Consider the following 16,468-nt stretch of genomic DNA (forward strand, 5'->3'; position numbering starts at 1 on the left):
GAAAGTAAGGTATCTTTTTTCATGAGAGACCATTTTGTGTAGAATCATCAAAGTACATAACTTAAAAAAGGCACGACTGCCTGAGCACCTACACCTGTATTTGTGACACCACTTACTCTGTGAAAATATAATTTTGTAAACCACACCCTGAAAAACTGATTATACTACTGTTCTATGGAATGAACAATGATCACCCAAATCTTATTGTAACTTCACAGTGTAATGCCTGCTAGAAGTAAGACACTTAATATGGTATGAATTACAGTAGACAATTCAACACAATATTTACACATGATACAAGAGACATGTTCATGGTGTATGTATGTTATTTATATTATGTACATGCAAAAAATGTGGATGGATATAATAAGTGAAGTTGCAGGTACTTACGAGCTCCCTACTTGAAGGGCGAGCATGATTGTGACCATCAAGACACCAACCCAGCACTAACACATCTAATATTTAACCATTTCACAACAATGATGTATTTTTCAATTCAGTCAAGCAACCACTGTACAACTGTATATAATTTAGGTGGGATCTCTAGTAGTGAAGTGTTTAATAAAGGCTATATAAAACTCCTCCAGTCTGAAAACTCCACCAAAGCTGAATACAATTGTCTGGTGATGGTTAGAACAGAAGTTAAAAATACATCACTAGTTTGAAGTGTTTAAGTAGGTCAAAGAATCTACAAAAAACATATGGAATCAATCAAGCCTCTTGTTGGCAGATCATAGAAGCTACAAATCATGTACAGTAGTGGAATAAATCAAGTAATCACATAAATTAGAAAAAGAACCTTAAAGATTATTTTTGTAAAGTGCAATATGGTAAAATAATACTGGACTAGATTATGCAAAACTTAACATTGCGAGAAATGCACAGGTTCCTGTACTACAGTCAGGAGTGTGATCCTGTGATTTTGTGATGTGGACAGAAATAATTGAATACTATCTGAAGAATCCCTAAAGATCAATATTATTAAATCCCTTCAGTCCAGTGATGTATTCTGTATTTTATTTTTGCCATCCTGGACAAGTTTATTCAGTTTTGGATAATTTTTTAAAATGCAAGGGGTAGATTTATCATTTTAATTCCTTCATCAATAATGTTGACTAAAACTGCTGAGTAATATCTTCTCCATGGAGATTTACTGAAATGAAAAATGCATCACTGGGCTGAAGGGGTTAAATGCATGCATAACAATTACTATATTGGTGATATCCACTAATCACACAGTTTTTGAAACCAATTTTCACCATACACATACAAGCGAAACTTAACATAATTTGGTCTTGTGACTCACCATAATATAGTTTACTACAAATATAATTTTCTAAAAACCAATAGTCATTAATATAAGAATGTAACTATTTTAATCATATACAGCAGAAGCCTCTATTTCTGGTCATAGGTTTACTTACAATTTACTGGGCACCCACCATCATGAAAGTTATTTTCAAAGTACAGTACTCTTCTCCAGCAACATCTGAGCAACAATTTTCTACATTTAATGGGACAAAGTGCATTATGACAACTCAGAACTATGACTTTCTAAGCAATGGACATGTCTGATGTTGCTTGCAATGCAATGAAATCACTATTAAACTGCAACCAAAGCATATACATTTTTATATATATATATATATATATATATATATATATATATATATATACACGCACACACAAGTATACCATGCTTTATGATCCCCCTTTATGCGATGCCCCACCTTAGCGATGTAAAAAAAATTAACAACCTTCCCCGCCTAACGATGGCTAATCCCCGGTTATCCGATGGGTTTTGTTTTTTGTTTTGTTTTGTTTTGTTTTTGTTTTTACTGATTATGATGATATTTTAGACAAAAATTTTGTGTTTTGGTTGATTTATAAACTGTTTTTATACTTAGATTAATGTGTTTAAGTCATAAGTGGGGTGAACACTGTCAGTTTTGGCCACAGTTTACTAAATCTGATTTTTTCCAGATATATTTTATGAAAATTTTTCAGATTTTATTTTGGGGTTTAGGTGAGTAATAAACTACTTTCAGGCCTAGTTTAGCTTGTTTTAATGCTACTTGGGGGTTTGGGTGAGATAGAAACTTGTTTTCGGACTCATTTGGATGGGTTTTGGACTTTGGGGGAGGAGGGGGGGGGGAATCCCAAGGCTCCCAAACACATCTCTATACTTTCAATGTTATAACATTCCCATTTAACAATACCCTGGCTCAATGATGGGTTTTCCCCATCACATATCATTATAGCAGAGATGACCTGTATATATATATATATATATACTCAGTATATATATATTAGTGGTAGGTAGGGACGCTCACCATCCACTAACTCAATGTAGTGCTGCTTTGGGTGTCTGCCCTTTCCTCTCTTCCTCTTCTGTCTTTCTTGCCTTCTTTCTTTCCTCTTCCTTCTGCCTACGGGTGACTTTACACTCCCTCTTCTGTCTTTCTTTCCTCTTCCTTCTGCCTATGGGTGACTCTACACTGAGTAACTAACCAAATGGTTTCCTGTACACCAGGAAACCATTTATTATGCTGGTTGGTAACCATACAACCAAATTATGGCACCTGGTGGTTTAGTGGATAATTATGGTGTTCCAATCGGATTGAGCCTGTGTAGGTCAATATCCAATGGGTGGTTGGGGTTTACTGCTCACATAATGCCACTCAGGGATGAGTGAGTTTGGTCACTTTCATTTTAAATGTCAGGACCTACTTGCCAAGCCCTGGGCTCTTCCGCTTCTCATGGGTCAACATAGGATTGGATGATGGATGGATATATATATATATATATATATATATATATATATATATATATATACCGGTATATATATATATACTGTATATATATATATATATACACACACCCCAGTTTAATGATGCAGTTGGTTTAGTAAAAGCCCATCGCTAGGCAGTATATCGTATATCGGGGTAGATTCAACATGTAAAGTACAGGGATGCGTTTTGAGCCTTGGGTTTCCCCTCCAACCAAGTCCTAAACCCACCCACAAAGAGTCCAAAAACAAGTTTCTAGCTCACCTAAATCCCCAAACAGCTTTAAAAAAAACTAAAATAAGCCTGAAAGCAATTTATAACTCACCTAAACTCAATAATAATATCTGAAAATCATCAAACATAAGTCTTGAAAAATTTAACATAGTAAACTGTTCCCCAATATGACAATGTTCACCCCATCTATGACTAAAAGACTAACGTAAATCTAAAAACAGTTTATAAGTCAACCTAAACACAAAATTTAAATATAAAATATCATCAAAATCTGTATAATAAAAAAAAAAAAAAAAAAAAAAAAAATCTAAACCCTTCGTTAAATCGGAGTTTGGCCATCGTTTTGTGGAGTATGGTGGTATTTCTACCCCCATCACTAAGCCAGGGTATCACATCTAGGGGTATTGAATATGTGTGTGTATGCATATATCTATCTATCTATCTACACTGTATATCCATTCATCATCCAATCCTGTGTTGCCCAATAAGGTGTGTAGGAACCCGGGGCTAGGCAAGTTGGTCCTGACATTATAGATGAGTGACCAGCCTCACTCACCCTTGAATGGCAATATGTGAGCAATAAACCCCAACTACCCCTCAGATATAAACCTACACAGGTTCAATCCGACTGGACCACCTTAATTACCCACTAAGCCACCAGATGCCTTAATTTGGTTATATGGTTACCACTCAGCATAGTAAATGGTTTCCTGGTGGACAGGAAACCATCTGGCTAGTCACTCCGTGTACAGCCACCCATAAGCAGAAGGAAGAGGAAACAGTGAAGGAAAGACAGAATAGGGAGCGTAAAGTCACCTGTTGGCAGAAGAAAGAGAAAAGAATGAAGGAAAGAAAGACAGAAGAGGATATATACATATGTACATATACATATATATATATATATATATATATATATATATTTTTTTTTTATATATACAGGTCCTCCCCTACTTACGAATGGGTTATGTTCTGAGAAACTGTTCGTAAGTTGATTTTTTCTTAAGTCGAAAATGTATTTAGTAAACCTAACCAACTGACATCATTGCCTAGCCAAGCCTATCAAACCTTTTAAACCTGCTTAAAACACTTACGTTGGCCTACAGTTTGGAAAAATCATTAACACAAAGCCTATTTTATAATAAAGTGTGGAATATCTCATGTAATTCCATGTAATTTACTGAATATTTTACTGAATGTACAAATCCGTATGTGCGAAAATCCGTAAGTTGACCATTCATATGTAGGGGAGGACCTGTATATATATATATATATATATATATATATCTATCTATCTATTGCCAGACGCCTCAATCTCATACAGGGTGGCCACAAACAAATCGCCTCCACGTTGCCCTGTCCTCCCCCATTTCACTCCCCTGCTCCCAACTCACACCCCCCTCTCTCATATACCTCTCCACCTTATCCCTCCATCTCATCCTCGGCCTCCCCCTCCCTCTCTCCCCTTCCACCTCACTCACATACACTCTCCTCATCAGTCTCTCATCCTCCATCCTCTCCACATGGCCAAACCACCTAAGTGTGTTCCTTCTAATGCTTTCTATCACATCCACATCCACACCACAACACTCCTTTATATCCTCATTTGTCAGCCTGTCTCTCCACGTGACTCCACAAGCTCCTCTTAAGTAACTCTTTTCCACTGCTCTCACTCTTGACTTGTGACCCTCCAACAACGTCCAAGCTTCACTTCCATACATTAGGGTTGGTATCACAATACTGTCATGTAGTAACTTTTTCACTTCCATGCTCACTTCCCTGTTTCTTATCACTGCTTTCAAGGAACCAGCAACCATGCTTCCTTGTTGTACCCTTTCAAGCACTTCACCCTCCAAACCTCCATCCTTACTCATCCCACTACCCAAGTACTTAAACGTACTCACATTTTCCATTTCCTCACCATCCAACCTCACAGTACATTCACTGACTTCACCTCTCTCAAAGACCATCACTTTACTTTTCCCTACGTTCACCTTTAGATTCCGTTTCTTATACACTCTCCCAAACTCATCCATCAAGCCTTGCAGCTCCCCTTCATCTTCACTCACCAACACAGTATCATCTGCAAACAACAGTAAAGGGAGTTTCCAAACACTACCCTCTCTCACCAGGGCCACTCCAACATCCACTGCCCTACCTTGTACCTCTTTTATTACCCCATCCATGCACAGATTGAACAACCATGGAGTCATGACACATCCCTGTTTCAACCCAATCTTCAAAGAGAAAAATTCACGCAGTTCACCATCCACAAGCACTGCAGCCTTAGCACCATCATACATACTCTTCACAGCATTCAGCAACTTCCCATCTATTCCGTATATTCTTGATATATATACTGTATGTATATATAATATATATATATATATATATACACAGTAGAACCCCGGAATTCGTACACAATCCGTTCCTGAAGGCTGTACGAGTTGCAAATTGTTCGAAAACCAAATCATTTTTTTCCATATGAAACAATGTAATTTGCATTCATCCATTCTCTAGTATGGATGAAAGGGTAGATTTTGCCATACTATGATGAATGGCAAGATCGGAGACATGGGTTCCACTTTCAAACATTGCAATGAGTTCTTTTTTCAGCTCAGTTGTTGTTCTCACTGCTTTACTTTTAGCTCCAGCTGACTCACTAATCTCTTGGGGCCCATGATTATGTACAATTTTCTAATGAAAATACGTAATTCATCACAAAGTTTAATCGAGCCTGTATGACTGATGCATAGCTGGCGGAAGACAAAGCCAGACTGGCGACCATGTGGCACCTACAACGCCGCATCTCTTAGTGCAAATAACGGGTCACTGTACAAAAACTGGAGCGATTTTTGGGCGAAAAAGCTGTACGAAAACCGAGTTGTACGAGTAGAGAGGCGTACGAATTCCGGGGTTCCACTGTATATATACTGTACTGTGTATATATATATACAGGTATACCCCGGTTTAACGATGCAACTGGTTAGGTAAAAACCCATTGTTAGGTGGGGTATCGTATATGGGGGTAGATTTAACATGTAAAGTAATGGGATGCGTTTTTCGGCCTTGGGTTTCCCCCCCAACCAAGTCCAAAACCCACTCAAATGAGCCCAGAAACAAGTTTAAAGCCTATCTAAATGGCCTAACAGCTGTAAAGAAGCTAACAATTGCCTAACACATATAAATAACTCACTAAGACCAACAAGTAAAATCTGAAAATTGTCAAATATAAGTCTGGAAAAAATCAAGCTTAGTAAACTGTACCCCAAAATGACAATGTTCACCACACCTATGGCTAAGACACATTAATCTAAATTCTAAAATCAATTTATAAATCAACCTAAAAACACAGTTTCAGTCTAAAATATCATCAAACTCGGTAAAAAAATCAAAACCCATTGTTAAACAGGGTACTGGCCATCGTTAGGTAGGGTGTGGTGGTATTTCTACCCCCATCGTTAAGCCGGGGTATCACATCTAGGGGTATCGTATATCGAGATATACCTGTATGTGTGTACTGTATATACTGTATACAGTATATATGTATATATATATACGCTCAAACCTCGATTTAAGGGACCTCCATTTAAGGGATTTCGGATTTAAGTGACTCCATATTCTACCTGACAAACGGACAAGACCAATCAAAAATTATATGTAATGTCTAGGTTATACACAGTAATGTTTCTTTATACAGTACCCATAAAATAATATTCATAATCATATAAATAAGTAAAATAAGTGAAACAATCATTGCCTTTCATAATAAGATTGTCTTTATATGTGGTAAAACAATGGATATTTTTAAGTAAGGGATATTTTCAAGTAAGAGGCAAGTTGATCCCCCATTTAGTCCCTTGAATCGAGGTTTGAGTGTGTATATATATATACAGTACATATATATATATATATATATATATACAGTATATATAATAGTGCACTAACATGCTGTTCATTTATTATACACTAACAAAAGCTTTGCTTGAAATGCAAAGACAATATAATATCAAATCAACTTCACTTCGTTAATTTAATGCAATTTACATTCTGTTTGTCAATTAGTCAGTATTCACTTATAGACTGCCAAAGACTGTTCAATAGCATATTCCTTATCCCGTATATGACGTATTCAACTCATAAATACAAGTATGAGCTTCACTGACTGAATTCTGGAATTTCTGTTTATTCACATTTATGCAGAGCACAGTTTTACATAAATAAGCAACTGCCATGATATTAAACTGTACACTTAATCAATGACTGAAAGTTCCGAGAGTGTGCCATCACCATTATCCACAAGAGTACCTTCCTCCATGGTGACCCCTAAAATGACCCCCTGCCCTCCCATTACACCACCAACCTCAGGTTGATTCTCTAAGGCACCCAGGACTGACGGCACTGTGGCAGCTGAGGAGAGCTGACTCTTGAGGGTTCGGGCAAGCATGGCTGTTGACGTTAAACCTGTTCGCTGGGGACTCTTGAGGCTGTTGAAGGTACTGGCTGGTATGGCCACAGAAATTGTTGATGTTGTTACTGCTAGCTGGTGTTGTGACGACTTGGAGTTTGTGTGTAGCAACTTCCCTAATTCTAACTGCTGTAGCCCATCTGTTTTTAACTGCAGCAAGCTGTTCTTACCGTCATCCAAGAAGTCATGACTGGATTCCGATTTGACTAAGGCAGCCAATTTTCCTTCTAATGGTTGTGATAGTAACAACTGGCCATTTGGGAGTGCTTTTAAGGCTATTTTACCACCACTTGCTGCCACTAGACCAGTCAAGTTAATGCTGGATATTGTAGTTGACCCTTTAGTGGCAACAGGTGACCCTCCCTTTATGATCTGACCAGTGACTGTGATTGGGTTGTTCACTGGTGCAGTGTCCAATGATCCGTCACTTTCTGATCTACTCACTACAGTAGTTTTAGTATTGTTGTTATTAGCTGTATGGTGGTTGCCAGGGACTTGCAGAACTTCTCCCGTATTTGTGGTGACAGAGGTTAGCATTTCATTCTTGTGGAAATGAGAGCTGTGGTTTTTGAGAGACTGGCTGGTGCAGTAGCTCTTGCCACAATAGCAACGATATGGTTTCCTCACTCTGCCAACAAAACCAAAAACAGAGACTGTATACAAACCTACATTTAGCGATTTGACTGTTTCTACCAGAACTCATTAGGCCACTGATTATTAAGGAATTAACAAATTAACCCCTCTGATCTGGTGATATACTTTTATGTTTTAATACATCCAGATTTTATTTGTCTTAAGGGAGGCATATTGTAGTGAAAGGGTTATGAAGATTTGATATAACACTCGTATTCAGCCTCTCCTAGAGTGAATTAAACAGTCTGCAGTATTAATACTACATTTATATATTTACACTGCTGGATTAAGGCACTTGATTATCACTGTATCTCCAGTCTTCTATTTTATCTGACTGGCAAGTTTACAATTCATCTTCATCGACATCATCATCATCATTATCATCAAGTTAAATAAACTACTGTACTGTATATAACTAGTATACTCTTTCTTCACAATCCTGATCTCACACGTCACAAAGAATTTCACAAGTAAATTATCTAAAGTGATTTTCTGTTGGTGAATAATACTATGATATACTGTACAAAGAATACAATCACTAACTATGAGCACAACTGTTAAAAGTAATCAATAAAACCAGAAACACTATGCAGTACTATGTACATTAAAAACTTCGCTGATCTGCGAATGAAGTACTGTAGTCTTATTCTTATCTTCATGTGTAATGCTTAACTTTGAAAAGCAGATAGGAAATGCTGAAGAAAGGAATTGTAAAACTCACTTGCTATCTTTTTTATGTGCATTTTTGGCATGATACTTGATACCATTGACGTTCTTGTATCTCTTCCGGCAACCCAGCACAGGGCAGACATAAGGCTTGTCCTCACCAGCACTACTGGAATGTCCCCTGTAACAGTGATTAAATTACTGTTATAATACATTGTACAGTATCCAACAAAAGTTCACTGAACATTCCATCTCTTCTCACATTCCCCTGTTGGCTAATATTTCTAAGCTAAGAGAGGCTTGGTATGTTTTCCTGCCCACGGAAGTTGTGCTTTGACATGAATCATCAGGGAGGAAAATGAAAGACATGTCCTGCAACAGTACATGAGCTTTTGTTTCTGACAGTACAGTTCAGTATGGATCACTTTTCAACTTCAATGGCAACACAATATATAATTCACAAATAATCCAATCTACCCTCATTACAATGTTGCTCCTCACACCAAGCATACTTCTTTATATCATGCAATTCCATTCTAACAACAAATAGAATTCCTCAATATTGGTATAACCTCGATAAAATATCTCTGTAAGTGTTCAACTGAAGTGCACTGATTTCTGTAGTTCTCTGGGTTCGCACTTAAAGGTTAATCAGGTACTCATCCCTGAGTGGCTTTATGTGAGATGTAAACCCCAACCCACAATGGTGGAAATAGGTTATCTGAGAGGAGCATGTACTGTAGAGTTCTGTGAAGAGAAAGACAGATACACGGAGAAGAAAAGCAGTGCTATTGTGTTGATGTGGATGTGTCTGAAAGCATTAAGAGAAACAGACCTACTCCAAGATGGTTTGGCTATGTGAAAACAAAAGGGAATGAGAGACTCGCTAAGAATCCACGTATGTCAGGTAGAGGTGAAATGGAGAGGTACTTCGTATATGAGAGATGATATGTAAGCTGAAGAGAGAGCAGCCAGATGGCACATGAAAGGCTGATTTGGAGGTAATTTGTTGGAGCCAAACCCTTATGGGATTAATGGCTTGTGAGAGACAGATAAATAAAGAGACCCTTACGATCAAAATCCATACAGTCCACATCCAGTTGGATCGCCTTAACCCTCGGCATGCGACTCACTCCATATAAGTCATCTCCAAAGACATGCAATCTATCTTGTAGGAGCAAGATCGTTAACACCACACTACGAAGTTTCTAATAGAAGCAGCATCACGCAATTTTTATGAGGACATTAATCATTGTATCAATGTCATTCCCACCCTCTAGGATGAACTCAGAACAAAATGACAGTAGCTACCATGAACAAATTCATGCACTTTCTGATCAATTCACCATGCTGTTAGCACCTAAGGAATACTCACATCTGTAAAACACACACACAAACACACACACACACACACACACACACACACACACACACACACACACACACACACACACACTCTCTCTCTCTCTCTCTCTCGGTTTTTTATGATAAAATCGAATGCAAGGCCAGCAGTGGCTAAGGAAAAAGTGGGAAAGATAAAACAAATTATAAAAAGCAGCACATCAAACTTGTTACTGGAAACTCACTGAGGATTTGATTGGAATGAGTCTCACTTATATAGTTTCTGGTTTCCCACCAACTGAGAAATTTCCGACCACAATAGCTGTAACTAGCATTATGACATTACGGGTTGATGTATAATACCAGTTCCAAGAGTAAGATGTTCATCTGAAATAATTTTGCAGTGGTCACAACTGGTCATCCTGCCACACCATAGAGCCTGTTTTGCAACCCCCCTGCCACACTCCATTGGTTAAACTCACTACACCACCCAGTGTCCTTTTATACAATGCAGCGCTAAAACATGACCCATAAATTCTTATTTTTCATAACTTACTTGCTAGCCATTTTAATTATGACCTCCGCTGGTATTTCATCCTGCGTGGTCCAGGAGTCATTGCTGTTCTCATTGTCACTCTGTAGTGCATCCTCCCCATCACTCACTGTAATAAGCCAGTCAGGCCATTAAGAGGAGTAGCAGATTTATTTTTTAATGCTACATCTTTTACTGCTTCATAAAAATCAAGGAATACCATAATGAATAATGTAATGCAAAATTTATTCCAAGACATTGCTTAATCTACCAGCATTTTGTGTGTAAACTAAGGCAGTTGAGTGTTAAAAAAAAAAAAGTAGTGCTGGGAAATTTTTTAAAAAGTTCCTTCCCCATACAGTGTTCTTTCATGCTCCAGCCAGCTGTACTATTACTACTTTACAAGGTCCCTTCTCTATATTCTTCCATGCTCCAACCAGCTATAATAATAACAGAATAGTACCGGTATAATCATTAACGGCAAATGTATGGTGTTTTAGCTACTAATAATTCCATATATCCTCAGACTATTAAAAAAAAACAATAAGTGATACGGAAAATATGATACAATGAGACCAGTGAGGTAAAACGTGACAGTCAACCATCATATTTCACTAAGCTGCAAATTTGAAGTTTTTAGTACTGTGCCACTGGTGGAAGCTCACCGTGCAGAAGTTGTCGTAAGTGATAAATCATTTCAAACAGTCACTGCAGCAGCATTGACCTTTGATGTTGTGCTCCCTAGATTACCAGAAGCTAATTTAATCAATCAAATCTCATTATGGTGCTTACTCTCTGTGACATCCCAGCTGATTTCTTTGCTCTGATTTTTAGCATAAATTAATTAATAGATACGGCATACACTAGTCACACTCTGGCCTACTTTACGCTGGATACCAGAAGGAAGTTTCCTGTAATACTGCATAGAGGACCTGTATCTAAACATAAAACAATAAAATGATACAGGCAACTTATACTGCAAGTACACATAAGCTCGTATATCACATGACAGAAAGCTGTCATAAAGAGGAAACTGTACTCTTCTTTCTATACTAAAGAGTTTTACGATTCATTATCTACAAGAATTACCATAAGTTACGTTACTGACTTCTATAATCCTAAGGAAAAATCAAACATGAAAGTCAAAGTCCTAGGTATAGTTTAGTAATTTAGTTTAGCACAGATGCAGGCCAAACCACCATCCCCGCCCAGCATATTACACATGCACCAGATTTTATGGTGCATGTGCATGGCCGTCAACTGACCTGGAGGGCTGTTACTGACTGCGCTGACAGGGGTGCTCTCACGCGTGGAGGAGGGAGTCCCTATACTGGAGCCTCCACCTCCACCACCACCGCCAGTCTAGAAGTAGTCAGTGGTTCAGCCTTCAACGCCTCTTTCCCCTCTCTTTATCCTGTTCTATGGTTATGATTCCTTTTCTGTATTTACCTTTACCAACACTCCATAAATTTGGCCCTTTGTTGCTGCTGTTTTGTTTTTATATTTTTTGCTTACCTTGCACAGAAGTATTTTGGATAATTAGATTTACTTAAACTTACAATCTGCCATATTTCGGATGCATAAGTTGGACAATTCATAAAGTACAGCCAGTGTAGCTGCCTAACTGCTGCATCAAACAGGTTCTGTATTGCATACTATATAGATTTATTCTCCAATACTCAAATGCAAATTTTAGTATTCAAAACAACCAAGATCACTTTTACAACAAGCTACATGTTAAAAACTTTATTAAACCTTTAATAGTACAGTATATATACAGTATATACATACTGTATGATAAGCACATGTAACTGGTTATAACCTGCAAAAATAATTAAAATGTGATAAACATCATACTGTATGGCAACAACCTCAGGCCACTTCAGATACTGACCATAGTGAGGTAATGTATAAACCAGATTCATAAAGCTCAGTAACTCTCTTCTGCTCCCTACAGAACCAAGAAGCTTTAACCCCTTCACTCCAAGATGAACTTTTATATATTTTATTCTTACTACCAACAGACGATTTTACTGTATTCATCCTAGGGGAGACATCTTGCAGTGAAGGGGTCAATGAAGGCTATATCTAACCCCTCCGGTTCAAAAACTTTTCTATGGTGAATAAAATCATCCTCAGAAAGCAGAAACAAAATAAAAAATGCATCATTAAACTGAAAAGATTAACAAAACAAAAACTATGTTGACCTCAGCTACTAACCTTGGCAGTTATGGTGAGTGGTGATGCTGTGGGTGGTGAGGGTGTTGTGGTGGCTGGAGTGGGTGGTGGGGGAGACTTGCTGCCACCCTTGCCATATGATCCTGAGAAGCTCTTTGTGTGTGACAGTTTGGCTATCTTAGCCTGGGGGCCACTATGGGCCCTGGAGGTGAGGAGATGCTTGCGTGGTGTGGCTCTGGGAGCAGTAGGACTGAAGAACCGCAGCACTGAGGACAGTGGCAGGCATGACGGCTGCTGCGTCTCCTGCACTGCTTCCTTGGCTGGGTCTATCAGGGTTTCTGTTGTCACACACAACAGGGTAATTAAATATAAGGACCTTGAGGCATTTCTGCTCCCTACTCAGTACCAACCCCTCTTTCCACAACACTCTGCCCCCTCCGCCAACTCTCCACCTCATTCCAGGTTTCACTAGTTGCTAATGTCTATGGTAGTGGAAATCACGTCCAAAGTCATCAGTTAGAGACATATAAAGCTGCTCGCTGAGATGCTCCTGTATCTGCCAAATTGCACACAGATAGGGCACCAACAAACGGTCACAGAAAGAGACTATGGGGAATGTTGAAAGATCATTTGTACCGTACTGTAGGACAAAAAAGTACCACAGTACAGTACATCAGTGAAGGAGAGGGAAAAGGTAGTGGAGTGATCAAGGATGAGAGAAATACTTCACGACACATGTTCCCTACAAGCAGTTCTGAAACAGCCATCCCCTGTCAAGGGTTCTCGAGATGCAAAGCACAGCATCAGAAATTATGATACCGGTATACAGTATGGCACATAGACCTTGCATATGACAGGCCTAAAACAATTGGGAAGGCTTTCTGCGTAGGGTGACAGGAAACTTTCTGTTCAGGTAGCTAGTAGTATTTAGAAAAATCTGATAATGCCCCAAAGCACTGACAAGTGTCTATGACAACAAAAGTTTTAGCTATACCGGTAGCTATTCTGTAATCATCAAGCTCGGTAATAATCCTAGTGTATAGCTTAAAAAAAAAAAAAAAAATCATCTATAAAAAAATCAATATATTTTTTAAGTTTATAGTTATTATTAGTCATAATGAAAGTTTTCTAGATACATTGTAGCTATTACAGGAAACTGTCAACCATATTCAATTGTGGTGCTCAAAATAAAATGTGAGAACATCATATTATCAAGTACAATGGAATGTGATGCTGAAAATATCTGACATGATACTGTACATTAACCAACACCATAGGTTTCTACCTGAACCCTCATTTATATTTTGTAATCTCCCACATATTCAGTCAGTTGAGCTATAGAGTGAACACTATACTATAAGCATACATTTATATGTAAATACATATTCAGTTAACAAACAGCTAAGAGCCCAAACAACCTAGGAAATACTTGTTACTCATCAGGGCTATTACTCACAACACTATCAGTCGTAATTAGGCACAAAATTAATTCTAGATTGAAATAATAACATTCAGAGGCTTCTTCACGCGTCCTACACAGATTATTTGAAGGTGCGATACAAATAATGACTACCATAACCATAATTCCATCATAAGTCGCAATTGTTAGCTACGCACTAACAGGGGCGTAACCCATTTCTGAGTCATCAAATGTAAACAAATCCAGAAGCGAGACGGTACGGGAGGGGCAATCAACATAATTCTCCTTCCTTACTCCCCAAGGCTACTCACTGACCATCTCCATGCATGTAAGTATTCACTGTACCTATATGTGTGTCCTCGATGTGTTGAATAAGCTCTAGTAGGTTGGGAAATGACAATCCACAGCCATTAAACTTGCAGTGGTTTAGTAGGAAGACTGCCATAATCAGCTGTTTGCCAAGTGTCGATAGTTTCATACTTGATTCATGTATCATCATAAATTTTGGAGCAGATATAAAAATTGACTTTATATATTTCTACAGTTTTTATCACATCCATATCGATTTTTTATAATATTTTTATTTTTGAAAGGAAAGGAAATATTTTAGACATTGGGTTCCTAGTTGGGTTCGGTGGTTGTGTGGGTCGACGACCGAAAGTGCAGACGACGGAGCCAATGCGACGCTTAGGCGGTGAGTAGTTGAGGTCACCTTTGCCCATACCTCTACAGTACTTTCACTCTCATTAATTCAGGCAACTTATATAAAAAGTTACTGAAGTAGTACATTATTATGATCGATATTGTAGTTGTAGAGTGCAATGAGTGGATGATGCTTGGCATGAACGGTAATGCGTATCAGTTTTCATATTTCTTTTTATGAAAATAATGGGCTATTATGAATTAAACACATACTTTGGTTATGAGAAATTAACAATACAATGTATGATAAAGTTACCTAGGAGACTGTTTCAGTTTGAAATGTTGTAAACCACAGTAACAGCGTTCGTTAATTTATCCCTGATTTAACGTTATTTCTTTATCTTAGTGTATGGGTCTCATACTTTTGCAGTTTCATCCAGAAGAGCTTATGTGGAAAGCTTTATCGGAATTCACATCATTGGTCAATCCCCTCTGAGGTAGCAGTAAGCATGGCAGTGAGAGGAACGATGAGAGGAGTGGTGAACTCAAAACGAAAAGAATTCATACTGTATCGCTAAATTGGTTGTAGAGACTGCATAGTAGAGCAATGTAATCTGGTGGAGAGAAAGAATTGTATGCAAAGACTGACAAAAATTCCAATAGTCCCGTGAAAAGATGGCAAAATTGCGAGAGTATAAGAAACTGATCGACTTTATTTGGCATCCTTCTTATTTTCCATTTTTCTACCAGCTCCCGTCCACTTCCCTCCTTAACCATCCCAGACCCAGCTGCTATTCAGCTCCATCCACTAGCAATCATCTTCACTTCTTTAAACTTGAGTCAACATTTTCTCCATTTGGGTAACTGAGGACATTGCAGAAAATCTGTAAGAGTTCATGAGTTTATTCACACACACACACACACACACACACACACACACACACACACACACACACACACACACACACACCTCTCGCCGGCTCAGTGGTAACGCTGTCGCTTAGCATCTGCCAAGACGGGGGTTTGCGCCTCGCTCGGGATGCGAAAAGTTTCACTGACGATGCGGGTGGTTACTGTCCCCTTGGAGCAAAGGGACAGGTGTGTGCGAGTGTGAAGGTCAAGGCTTTGCCTGTTATGCTGGGTGTTTTTAGTCCGACTTCTCGTTCTAAGAACACCAGCGACTGAGCGGGGTCCTCTTTCCGGACCGGAAGTAAAGCATCCACAAAGGAACAGGACATAAAAACCAGGCAGTACACCGTAACACATCTATTGTCTTAATTCCTACACCGTTACAATATAAAACAGAGAGGTATTGGATATACAGTAGACAGGGACACAGTTAACCTTTAACACCAAGGTTGACAGTTACACTTGAGACACAGTATTCTTCAATTACCTTAGGTAATTAATTACAATATCGTGATACCCGTATTTCGTAGATGAGCAGAATTGGTGTTATATAATTTGAGTCCGATGCACTAGGGATGGACAGGGCCAAGAGTTAGTGGGGTGAATATTACTATAACTGGATAGGGTGCGGGTCGCGACACTTGATGGAGTCAGTCGCG

At 38.5% G+C, this 16,468-nt stretch overlaps 2 protein-coding genes across 2 annotated transcripts in view; one reads left to right on the plus strand and one right to left on the minus strand.

Moving 5' to 3' along the window:
• Positions 1-7,161: 7,161 nt before the first annotated feature.
• LOC145403538 (uncharacterized) lies at positions 7,162-14,703 on the minus strand. The gene is made up of 7 exons (XM_080275209.1): positions 14,604-14,703; positions 12,881-13,176; positions 12,683-12,742; positions 11,926-12,022; positions 10,685-10,790; positions 8,843-8,968; positions 7,162-8,116 (listed from the first exon to the last, which is right to left on the minus strand). Exons 1-7 carry the CDS (start codon positions 14,701-14,703, stop codon positions 7,273-7,275), a joined length of 1,629 nt encoding a protein of 542 aa, XP_080131335.1. The 3' UTR covers positions 7,162-7,272.
• Positions 14,519-16,468, plus strand: part of LOC145403539 (proteasome assembly chaperone 1-like) — a 79,392-nt gene continuing 77,442 nt past the window's right edge. The window contains exon 1 of the mRNA XM_080275211.1: positions 14,519-14,586. Coding sequence (XP_080131337.1) covers positions 14,585-14,586 — 2 coding nt within the window. The 5' untranslated portion in view covers positions 14,519-14,584. The remainder of the gene's footprint in view (positions 14,587-16,468) is intronic.

Source organism: Coenobita brevimanus, chromosome 61 (genome assembly GCF_032717465.1).
Source record: "Coenobita brevimanus isolate Jiangsu-jjx chromosome 61, ASM3271746v2, whole genome shotgun sequence".
Lineage (NCBI taxonomy): Eukaryota > Metazoa > Arthropoda > Malacostraca > Decapoda > Coenobitidae > Coenobita > Coenobita brevimanus.

Coding starts and splice junctions, on each gene's coding strand:
- LOC145403538 (XM_080275209.1), bottom strand. CDS start 14,703: ATGGCAGTCTTCCTACTAAACCACTGCAAGTTTAATGGCTGTGGATTG. Junction 12,023..12,682: donor TGAATACAGTAAAATCGTCT/GTTGGTAGTAAG, acceptor GACTACTTCTAG/ACTGGCGGTGGTGGTGGAGG. Junction 10,791..11,925: donor AGTCAGTAACAGCCCTCCAG/GTCAGTTGACGG, acceptor GGCTTATTACAG/TGAGTGATGGGGAGGATGCA.